Below are 12,021 nucleotides of genomic sequence, written 5' to 3' on the forward strand. Positions count from 1 at the left end.
CCACTAATCCCCCCCGCTTCTGTTTGCTCCCCTCTCATGTTGCCGCTTACTGGAAAGCAAGGCCAATTTCAACTGTGCAGTGAATAGAGGGAGATGAGCTGGTCGTTGATGAAACTGGGACATGGAAAAATCGCTGCTTAGTGCATGATGTGTCACTGAGTTGGAAAACAAATGTATTCAGTTTGTGTATATAGCATCATCCCTTTGTTGCAGTGTTTTGTTGTTTATGGGGGTGAATAATAAAAGGATATGTTGTAATTATTGAGATATATTGAAACAAACAGTGTTTTTTTTCTACATACATCAAATGTATTGTCAGGAGGTATAGAATACCAAACAACTATAAAAAAAAAGATAAAAATTATTTAAATGATATGCAAATCATTTAAACTCTATTTAATTGAAAATAGTTCAAAAACAACATATCAAATATTGGAACTGAGGAATTCTATTGGGTTTTTTTTAACATTTGCCCATTTTGAATCTGATGTCAGCAACACGTTCCAAAGTAAGTAAGCGTTTGGGAGTTGAGGAGTTGAGGCTCTCCTTGCTGTAGTTTTGAAAGTGAAATGTTTTCCCATTCTTGCTTGATATAGGATTTCAGCTGCTCAGCAGTTCAGGGTCTCCTTTGTCACATTTTTCGCTTCATAGTGCAGCAAACGTTTTCAGTGAGAGACAGGTCTGGACTGCAGGCAGGCCATGCTGTTGTAATACATGCAGAATGTGATTTGACATTGTCTTGCTGAAATAGACAAGACTTTCCCTGAAAAAGACGTCGTCTGGTTGGCAGCATTTGTTGCCAAAATCTGTATATATCGTTCAGCATTAATGGTGCCTTCACAGATGTGCAATTTAACCATGCTACATGCACTAATGCACCCTCGTACCATGAAAGATACTGGCTTTTGAACTGTTGATTAGTTGGACCACAAGAGACTTTTCCATTTTGCCTCAGTCCATCTTAAAAGAGCTCAGATCCAGAAAAGGCGGCTGTGTTTCTGGATCCCGTTTTTATATGGTTTCCTTTTGCAGGGTAGAGTTTTAACTTGCATTTGTGGGTGCAATGATAAACTGTGTTCATAGACAGTGGTTTTCAAAAGTGTTTCTGAGCCCATGCAGTGATTTCCACTACAGAATCATTTTTAATGTCCCTTGCATACAGAGATTTCTCTGGATTCTTTGAATCTTTTAATCATATTATGTACCGTAGATGATGAAATCCCCATGTTTTTTGCTATTTTACATTGAGAAACGGTATTCTTGAAGTGTTGCACTTCAAAGAGTGGTAATCCCCACCCTGCCATCTTGACTTCTGAAAGACTCAGCCTCTCTGGGATGCACTTTTATACTTTATAATCATGTTACTGACCTGTTGCCAATTAACCACCAAGTGTTTTTTTTATTTAGCATTACACAACTTTACCAGCCTTTTGGTGCTCCATCCCAACCTTTTTGAAAGGTGTTGTTGGGATCTAATTCATTCATTTAATGGGCATATTTGTTTCAATATACACAATAAAATAAATCAAAAAAAGCTAAATAAAGTAAAAAAAGCTTTTTCCCCCCAAATTAAATGATATTTTACCATGTTCAACATACATATAACATTACATATAATAAAGTAAAAACTCAAACATTTTAATGAAAACATTTCAAAACAAACTGAGTGTTAAATAGTAAATAAAATCGCTACATTTGCAATAGACGTTGTGACTACTCTTTCTTTTATTTATTTATTTTTTTTATTATTTATTATTTCTTTTTTTTCTAGACATCATGAGCCCTAATTCCCTTATTTCTTTACTGTGTCCCACTGTAAAGAAATTTGATTCTTTTTCTTCTCCTCCTCCCTCTCTGCTTTCTTCTCTCTTTTCACGCTGTCACTTCTCCTCTTTGAAGCAGTATGTGTGTAGTGGTGTTCAGATGACCGATGAGGTGTTCAGGGCATCCTTGCTCATGTTTTTGCTGTGCCATTTATCACTGGTCCCTCAGCCACAGCAGTGTAAGACATGCCAAGGGTCAGATTCAGAAATACCCTCTGAGATGTTTTTTGAAACACATTTTTAGAACCTTTTCAGAGACGCTGCTATCTTATTAAGAAACTAGAATCCGCACTTTAGAGATATTCTGAAGGTCTTTATCCTATAATCAAACCCTAGTTTTATTATAATTCAGTCATTAATACTTCCCTTACTCTTAATTATTAATATAATTCTAAGATTATTTAAATACGCCTATGAATTATTTTGTAACTAGTCTGAAATTAATATTTGCCGGACTGTGCAAAAGTCAGACACCACCCTTTATCTCATTTCCAGTCAAAACATTTATTTAACAGAAGATTTCACAGAAGCTTCAACAGCTTAATATAATCAGATTGTTCAGTATTTAGTGTGAAGGGTTATTATGTAATTTATGTAATTTTGAGTGAGCAATTGGCTGTGAGGTGGGCTTAAAATAGGGATTAATATTTATTTCTTTTAATTTTTTATGTATAATTTTCACATAATGCGTTTTTTCATCCAACACTTTTCATTGAAATTTCTCCAAATTAAGAGTGCACTGTAGGACACAACTTCTTTTCCTCAGATCTAGATATTAATGCATGTCAACACAGATCTGATTGTCATTGATGAAACCAGTCCTATTCAGTGAAGCTGAAACAGCAGTGGTTAAACTTTTTAAAACTTTTTTGCCTTCAGATTTTTATGGTCCATCTCTGGCACCTCCAGAAGGGGTCACTGTTGTGCTAGAAACATGGTCAGCTGCAGTGATTGTTTCTCTATTACACAGAGACACTCCTGTCCCATCATTACTACCACCCACACTGTTCATTTATTCTCTTCTTCTGCAGGGATTTGAAGACCCTAAGGACAAGTGAGTATTAACCTTTATCTCCTCCCGCCCAATTCTGTCTCATCAGTCGTGGTGAAAAGCTACAGGCCTGAAGTTTTCGTTTGACTGCCACCTTGGAAAGTTGCTGGGGAGCCTCATTAGCCTTTAGTGACACAGTGAAAACCTCTCTAACAACAGTGGTCATTTTTAGACAGAGAGTGTGACATGAATTGAACCAGTATTTTTTCAAGATGGCACTGGAAGACATGCTTTCTGTCTCCTGCTCACTAAGTGAATAAGATCCGGGGATTTTCGGTGCATGAAAAGCTGTTAATCCTGAATCAGTGGACAAAGTCAGTGTGCTGCTCAATCCATGCATGAATCATCACATTGGCTCACTGCATCATCAGCCATCAAACTATGAAAGTGTCTAAAAGCACGGCTCAGACTGGTGCTTTTGACAGGACTACTCAGAATGCTAAAATAAAATTCGATGGATCAGCACATTTCTAAATTGACTGACCTTTACTGATTAGAATGGCTTTTACTGGAAGATTTTATATATTTCAAATTTGAAATTCCACCATGATAAACAGTGCCCGTGCTTATATAACACATTAGTCAGACTATCTTAAAATCTGCATGTTTATCTGTTTGCTGTTATGACTGGAGCCCAGCATTCAATATCATGCATTAATCACTGTGGAGAGCTTGTCAACAATAGGCTACACAAGATAATAACCATCTTGTATAATAATCATTGTGTGGTCTGTGATGAAATGATCCCATCATGAACAAGAGCTGATTGATTGGGAGCTGTGCTCCTTTGAAGTATTCTGCTTTCTGTGGTTCGTGCGTGGGTGTGCCACGGGCTCTGGTGGTGGGGCATGACTGTGGATGCTCGTTGAGATGAAGGCCGGCAGTCAGGAGAGGCGCAAAGTGGAACAACGTTGTCTCGTCTTGTGTTATCTAGACATTTCATTTTCAGAAACACTCAGGAAAACCTGAACCCTGAGGATGAGGTGGACGAGTTTTTGGGCCGTGCCATTGACGCTCGCAGCATCGACCGCTTGCGCTCCGAACATGTCAAGAAGTTCCTCCTGACCTTCCGGGAGCCTGACCTGGAGAAGAAGGTACTGCTTAAGACTTGAAGACCAGAAACATACCGTGAGACCATATGCTCACTTTCCATCATGAAAAAAGCAAAACTTCACAACACTGTTAGGTTACAGATCCATATTTGCATTTTAGGGTTATAATTCTTGATTCCTTTTCATTACAATTACAGTTCTTCATGAAAGAATTCAGTGCATTGTGAAATCTTAAAATTCACCATGAATTCAGTCTTTTTTTAGAGATGCACTGATATGGAATTTCTGGACTGAGATGAAAATTTTATTATAAGCATCATTTCATGTAAATAACCTTTTTTTCTTATTTATAGCTACTCACAGTAGTAAATGAATGTAACTCTCTGTGTCTAGTACTTTTATTGTACATGCTCTGTGGGATGATGGTGTTATTCACTATGCTTGCCTTTTGACTGAATTGAAAAGAATGGAAAAGCTCAGCATTAAATGATCAGTTGTAATAATCTGCTGTAATTCCAGTATCAGAAATAATTTACAGGCGAATAATAAATATCATGTCTCATGCACCCCAGTTATTTTAGTAAAATGCACAATTATTCTTAAAAGTATGCTAAATGTAAATTGTGACTTTTTAAATAAATTAGCATATACAGTACTGTACGAAAGTCAGAGATCACCCATCATTTATTTAAATTTCCAGTAAAAATAGTCTTTAAGCACAAGTCATTTTTCAGAAGATATTTCTGAGGAGATTAGATATATGATGGTAAAAGAAAGGGGAAATCAAAGGAAAATTAAAACTTTTCAAAACTGGCATTAAAAAAATACAGAAAAATGAGGCTCCAAACAAGCCGTGCATCTTTGAAAGAGAGGAGAAAATCAGTTCCACTGAGTCTGAAAGGATGTGTAGCTGTCAAGAAATTGTTATCCAGAGAAAGAAATGCACAAAATATGGACGAAACAAATAAAAAAGCTGCTGGTGTTCTCAGAACAGTGTTCACCCCAGAGTTCAGACTTCAGTATCATTTAAGGTGTTTGGGATTTTCTGGATTGTGAGAAGCAGAAAATGCAACCACCTTTATCTGCATCATGTGTGCTTATCTGAAGTGCCAAACTAATTATGCCTTCACTGCCATATGTTTCCCCTGCTTGCAGTTACTGAAAGGTGGGAAAGTATGCAGGACATGCAGCTCAGGTGGATAACGAACCTGAGCATGAAGGCCCTGAGCCCAGAGTGAGTCACAGGGTGATATTTTAGCCAAAAAGAGCAGTTTGAGATTTTATAGTGCTGCTGTCAGAGTCGTGGTCACGACTGAACAGCCGCACCCCTCTGAATCAGTCACAAGCGACCTAGTGACGTTCAGCTGGCTGCATAATCACTCAAAGGGGTATACTGACAGAGAAGAAAGGGAAGAAAAGAGCTTTGATGGAGGGAACAGGGAATGAAAGGTCATAATAAATGAAGAATACAGCACTTTTTCTCCTCCTCTGCCTGCAATTAGTGACCCTTTTAGCAGTTAACAGGTCCTTCCACCTCTGGCTCTGATCAGAGGCCCAGCTGTTATGTTTAAGGAGACATAATTGCTGCTTTTGTTTTCTTCTCTGGCCCGTGTACAGAGCAAGCTATTTCAGGCCCCGTTTGTTCTCGTCATCCCTATCATTGAATATTCTCCTCTCATTGCTCTTTGCAATCTCCATTACTAGAACTCTTCTGATGGGTGTTTTTTCCAATCTTATTTTCTTTGTTGTACATTTTTAGATCTCATATTTACCATGGCCACTGAAAATTGCTGTTTGTGACCTCCTCCAGCCTTCTGAAACTGGACATATTGTATAGTTAATATACCTTAATGTTTGGTTTTCTCCCAGGTTAAAGTAAAACATATCTGTCTCCATTCTTTCCTTTCCTCTCTTTCTCTCTCTCAGTACTCTAAACAGGTCGACTCCAGGTTCGGAGCGTACGTAGCGTGTGCTTCTCTCGTCTTCTTGTTCATCTGCTTCATCCAAGTCGTCATCGTACCGCAGTAAGTGTTTACAACTTTGTATTAGGCTTGTCAAGATCAATCAGTTAAGTTTAATAACTGAGTTACAAATATTAGACCATAATTTATCTTATGGATGACTCTGCAATGAATAGTTGGCAGTTTGCTTGATAATGTATTATTCTCCTACTGACAAACATACACCTGTATTTGAAATATTTTTATAAGCTTAATGATTTTGAAGGCTTACTTCTTTTTTCAATAAAATGTTTTGAAGTCTTCAAGAATTTAGCATGGTTTGGTATTTTAATCCTTTGCCTATTAATTTAATTGTCAAAATGTAAATTAAACGAAATATATGTAAATATAAATTAAAATCCCTTAGTTCTTTTGTAACAATAGCAAAACTCTTTTTTTGTTGTTGTTGTTGTTCTCCATCATGGTGAAGAAGTATTAAACAATGCAAAGAAACATTTAAAGTTCTTTAAGTTGTCATGGTTATGTATGTAACCATTTGCCTTTAGTAAAGAACCCTTCCAGAACCTTTTTTTTAAAGGGTGTGTATTAGTACATAGTTTATGACACTTTATTTTATGCAGGCAGTACTAGCTCAGTACAAACTCAGAACAATGGGAGTGTTGGCTTGGGTCAAATACCGTGTAGTACATTTTAAGGGGAATTAAAAAATGAATTAAGAGGGTCAAAAAAATGAAGTCCCAGGACAGTGAGTGCTCTAGTACCTTCAGCGAAATAGCAGCAGCAGAGGCAACCAGCCACTTCACTGTCCTTTTCTCCAGCTCCAATAACAGCCGCTTTTAATTAACGTCCTGTCAGCCGCCTGGCACCGCTGTACTTCAGCTCTGTTTGATGGCTAGAGCTGGGGTGGCCATTTTCTCACCAGCTCAAGAGGGTCCCACAACGATGTTTCATTGTTTCAGCTCCCTTGTGTTTCATGCTTTCCTTGTTTCATTGTGTTTTCTCTGTTTCACAGACTCTCTCCGGATCTTTTCCTTTCAGTGTCAGCCTACATTTCTACAATGTCAGTGTCTTTTTATTGTTTCTGTCTTTCCTGGCTCTGAGTTCTAGTCTTTACTTGTCACTTTGCTCTGTTCCTCAGCTCCAGTCTGATGATTGGCTTCTATGTGTCCTGTTTCATCATTCTGATGGCTGTCATGTTCGTCTCAGCCATTTACTCCTGTTACGTGGTAAGTGATCTTTTATCATCCCCGCTTCTCCCCATGCTTACAGCACAACCACATTATCAGAGCGTTCACCAGCTTTTAAAAACACATCCATGATTAAATGGTTCAGCCTTAGGATTCAAATTTATTTATTAATTTTCAAATTTATTAAAAGAATTATTATTTAGCAACTAATACTAGTTATTCAGCAACTGCTATAAAAACTATGTAGTTTTTATAGCAAACTGAATTGTGGACCTACAGAGATCCCACACATACATCCTTTTAGGGTTTATGATGGAGACAAATGGGTGACAAATTAATGGAAAACCAACATCAAGTGTCTTAATAAGGTGTTGGACCACCATGAGCTGCCAAAACAACTCTGGTGCACTTTGTCATAGATCCTGTAAGTTTCTGGACCTGTACAGGAAGAATGGAGACCTTTCTTCCAAGAGATATTGGTGTTTTGATGATGATAGTGTTTGAATGGGTGGAGATCTATGACTAAAGGTCATAGTATATGATTTACATAATTTTCATCAGTCCATTCAGTGACCTCTCATGCCCAGTGGATGGGGGCATTGTGATACTGGAAGAGACCACCCCCATCAGGATAGAAATGTTTCATCAGTGGGTAAAGGTTATCAATTAATAATTATGTATATATTTGTAGGGACCCTTCCTCTAAAGGGGCAAGTGGACCCAGACCATGCTAGTAAAATGCCCCTCCAGCATAGTCTCCAAACCCCCTCACTGTAGAGGTTAAGTAATATACTCATTTGTTGTACAGGAATTTTCTAGGAAATATATTTAAACATTTAAAACATCAAAAGATATGCAAATAACTCAAACAACACACTCAGTACAAAACAACTTGACATGGCTAAATACCACAATCTGCTCTCCAACACAACCACACTGTTCCTTCACCCAGCTGTCAGAAAGATTGTGCTAACAGAGACTTGAGCCGCCATCACGGTCTGACAGTGACAGTGATTACTGGTCATTTTTAAGAGCCAAGCCCGCAACACGACAGAGTAAACAAACTTTTGGTAAATGGCCCATGTGGATGTGATTGTTTTTTTAACTGGTGTCACCTCTTAGCTGGCCCTGAGAGACCGTGAGTCAGACAGTTTCAGACAGAAGCACAGCGAGGATCTGGCAGGCCTCTGTGAACACTGCTGTGGAACAGTCCCACGCTTCTGGCAGCTAAGGACAACAGGAGTCCCCTCCTTGATTCAGCTTGAGAATTAGATTGACCTGGAGAATTAGATTGACCCCTGACCACGAAATGTCTTTCAAAAAAGTCCCCCATGCTGTTCAATCAAAAACTCACATGTAGTTCAATGTCCCCACAAGGTCACTGCCCATGAATGCTCTTCTGCTGGGGTGATGCTCGAAAGATTAAATACAGGCTCTAAGGGCATCCTGTACAATGTTTAATAATAACATTTTTAAAAAGTCCCACTTATCTGCAGAATATGCTCAGTTTACAGTTCAGTATGACATTGAGATGTGATGTGGGTTTTATATGTTTAATTTATTTTATTTATTTTTTTAGCATTAATAAGCATTCAGTCCATATTAGAGTACAGTTATTGAAGGGCCCATGTAGTACATAAACATTGGTACATTTTGAAACTAACTTTCATTACCCAGTCCATCTGTGGAAATTAAGATGCAGAAATGACTGAACCAGTCTATATGTTGTTGCTGGAACAAAACCTTATATCTGCAAAAAGTTAATTTTACAGGAGAAGGAAAAATATTCTTAATTTCAATGGAAGTTAATGGAAAAAAAGATTATTTTTATTGGTTTATTTATCATGAAATTTTAACGCAATGTAAAGGTTAGATAGCAATTTCAAATGACGTCAAAAACAAAAAGGTTTTGTCCTGACACTAACAATATATCAATCTTAAAGACATAGAATCACAAACAGTCAGTTTTATATTCTAAGGGATAAGGAGAGGTTGCAAAACAATTATGTAAAAATCAGTTATTATTGTTTCTTGGTACATAAATGTAGATTATAGCCTATTCAAATGATGTTATCAGATGCTGAATTTGAAGCTGCGGTGCTCCTCTCACATTTCTTTTCTTTGGACAGCTGTTCCCACTGCCCCTACAGAACCTGTCTAAAAGGATTGTCCAGTCCAGACTTAACAGCACTCTGGTGGGAGTCTTCACCATAGTACTGGTCTTTCTCTCAGCCTTTATCAACATTGTGAGTTTACTCAATAATGAGTATATTTGTTATATTAATTTTATAGTGTTATAGTAATGTTCTCTACTGAAACACATCCAGAGCGTGAACCTAACATCCTCATTTTTTACAATATTTTTTATTGTGTGTCCTCCAGTTCACATGCAGCACTGATGATCTGAAGGCGTGTTTGGGGCGAGAGTTTAACATCAGTTTAACCCGCAGCATCAACGCCTGTCATGTGCTGAACTCCACCTTCAATTATTCACTCTGGTCACAGGACAGCCTCTGTTACACCTCTTCACCAGCCTGCAACTTCCCTGAGGTGAACAAAGCTCACACTGTATCGGTCTGTCAATTTAGACAGATGCACATTCTAATAAAGGCATTTTTTCCTTCTCTTGAAATTTACAATTTTGGAGATCAATGATTTTGTCAGGACGGTGCTGAAACCTAAGTGCCTATAAAGCCGTGATACATTTGTAATAGACATGCTGATGTGAGCCCTAGATTCACAGACTGCTTGTAGTAATCTAAGCGAGTTTCTGTCTTTTCTCTTTTTTGACCAACTGCTCCTCTTCCTCAGTACTTCTCATCGTGTGTGCTGCTCAGCCTGCTGGCCTGCTCTGTGTTTCTGCAAATGAGCAGCATCGGCAAACTCTTCCTCATGCTCTTCATCGAGATCCTGTATGTGCTAATAGTGGAGGTGCCGGAGGTCAGTCTGTTTGACAACGGGGACCTGCTGGTGATAGCCAATGCCATGTGAGTGACTCTGGACTCTATGCTGTGTTTTCTGTGTGCTCTGGATGGGCAATATGACAATATTTATTTTTATTGTGATAAAATATGTCAGTAAAAAAAAGCTTTTCAGGGCAAATCATCAGTACTTAAAGAACACTGAACAACTGCATGTTTCACTACAAACAGCATAATTTGTACTGTTTAATTGGATTTAGTGCAGTGTAGTTTGTGAATAAATTGCTAAAAATACTTGTATTCATATTTTTTTGATGGTGTTTTTTAAATGTGGCAACACTACTACTACTACTACTACTACTACTAATAATAATAATAATAATAATAATATTGTCTTTATTTATATAGCATCGTTCATACATTAAATGCAGCTCAAAGTGCTTTACAGTAAAAGCAACCATTCTCCTTGTACAATCATTTTAATCTATGGTTAGTTCAAAAATGTGTTCAATAGAAAAAGACTAAACTTGGAGAGATTATAACGTTGATTTTCAGTCTGACAAAGAATTCTAGGGAATATGCAAATTCGAAAAAATTCTGGTGCATGAAATCTGCTGTCTAGTAGAGAGTAAAATGAACAAGCTTCTCCAGAAGAAGGGTTCCAGTTTGTTGATTTTGCCAGTTGATTGATTTGACAGACTCTCTGCTCAGCTGTGGAGTAGATCCAGTTTAGCATGCTGAGCTGCATGATGTATCCTGAGATGTGTTTTACAAATTGGAAGTTTTACCAGCCTTGGTAATAATCTGTTTTCAGCACAGGCAGCATGTAGCAGTGTTAACTTGCGGTTATCTTATTGGTTCTCTGTGCTCAGTTGATTGGAAACCAAAATATTGTTAAAAATAGTGACAGAAATTATGAAGCAATACAGAAGTTAGCCCAGTTGGTAATTATATGATAATTGTTCATTGCAATACATCTGCAGACTGTTTTGAGATAAAGTAGTATTGTGATGACATTTTTTGATATATCACCCACCCCTACTGTGGGTGTGAGGACAGGCAATAAAGCTGCACAGTTGACTATATATTGAGGTTTCATTTTTGGCCTCTGCAATTACTTAATCAGAAAAGACTACAATTAATGCATTACATAATCATATTTCATAAAAATCTAATATTTCTAGGTACAAACAGCATTATTTGACTAAGTAATGGGATTTTGCTTGGTTGTGTGCTCTGATCAGTCTGCTACGTTCCATTTGTGTATTTATGAGCATTCAGGCAAATCACAGGTGTTGATGTGGGCTGGAAAATCATAGGCTTTTTTCAAGCGTGTGCTGTGAAGGAAATGAAAACTATTCACTATAATCGCTGTTAATCAGAATTACAGTATCACTCAGCATAATCAGTTATCCTTTTTCTGATAATTATGAAGCAGTAGGAAGTGGATTGAGTGACAGATAACGGTATGATGGACTAAATAAACAGTTATTTTCCAAGAGGAGGAAAGTATGATTTATACAGATGGGCTTCAGAGGCATTCACTTCAGTTACAGCCTTTTAGCCTAGCGCTGAATAAACTACTGAAAGCCCTCTTGAGTGGATGTTTGCTGATTTGGCTCAGATTGCTATTGCAACATCCATCTTGAAGATAAAGTAGTATCTGTTGCGCCCTGCCCCTCTGATACATTTCTCTTTTTTTTTTTGTTCAGTAGTCCCGGTAAGGACGTGAATGGAACGAGGTAAGATATTATCAGCTAAATGGAATCACTGAGGTGAAGTAAATCCCTTTGAACCACACCATGTTGTTTTGATTGCTTTGCCATAATGATTGTTATCACTATACAAGTACACAGTATCCCGCTAATGTTTGTAGATGCATAACTGAGATGTTATCGTGTTATCTCAGTGTAATTGTATTCTTGTGAAAGGAAGAGTGTTTCTCCTTCCTTGAGCAGTTTTGTGTCCTTTCTCCTAGACATTTAGGAGAATTGTTGGATTAAAATGGTTTAACAAACTCAATTCT

At 37.7% G+C, this 12,021-nt stretch overlaps 1 protein-coding gene across 3 annotated transcripts in view; it reads left to right on the forward strand.

Moving 5' to 3' along the window:
* adcy5 (adenylate cyclase 5) overlaps positions 1–12,021 on the forward strand; it is a 104,901-nt gene that overhangs the window by 85,521 nt on the left and 7,359 nt on the right. Inside the window, exons 9-16 of one of the 3 annotated variants that reach the window (XM_036592820.1) lie at positions 2,855–2,877; positions 3,809–3,968; positions 5,853–5,950; positions 7,026–7,113; positions 9,204–9,320; positions 9,457–9,624; positions 9,886–10,061; positions 11,708–11,737. In XM_036592820.1, the coding sequence (XP_036448713.1) occupies positions 2,855–2,877; positions 3,809–3,968; positions 5,853–5,950; positions 7,026–7,113; positions 9,204–9,320; positions 9,457–9,624; positions 9,886–10,061; positions 11,708–11,737 (860 nt within the window). The remainder of the gene's footprint in view (positions 1–2,854; positions 2,878–3,808; positions 3,969–5,852; positions 5,951–7,025; positions 7,114–9,203; positions 9,321–9,456; positions 9,625–9,885; positions 10,062–11,707; positions 11,738–12,021) is intronic. The other 2 variants (XM_036592902.1, XM_036592985.1) reach the window with 2 other exon arrangements.

The sequence above is a fragment of the Colossoma macropomum genome, unplaced genomic scaffold (genome assembly GCF_904425465.1).
Source record: "Colossoma macropomum unplaced genomic scaffold, Colossoma_macropomum, whole genome shotgun sequence".
NCBI classification, from domain to species: Eukaryota; Metazoa; Chordata; class Actinopteri; order Characiformes; family Serrasalmidae; genus Colossoma; species Colossoma macropomum.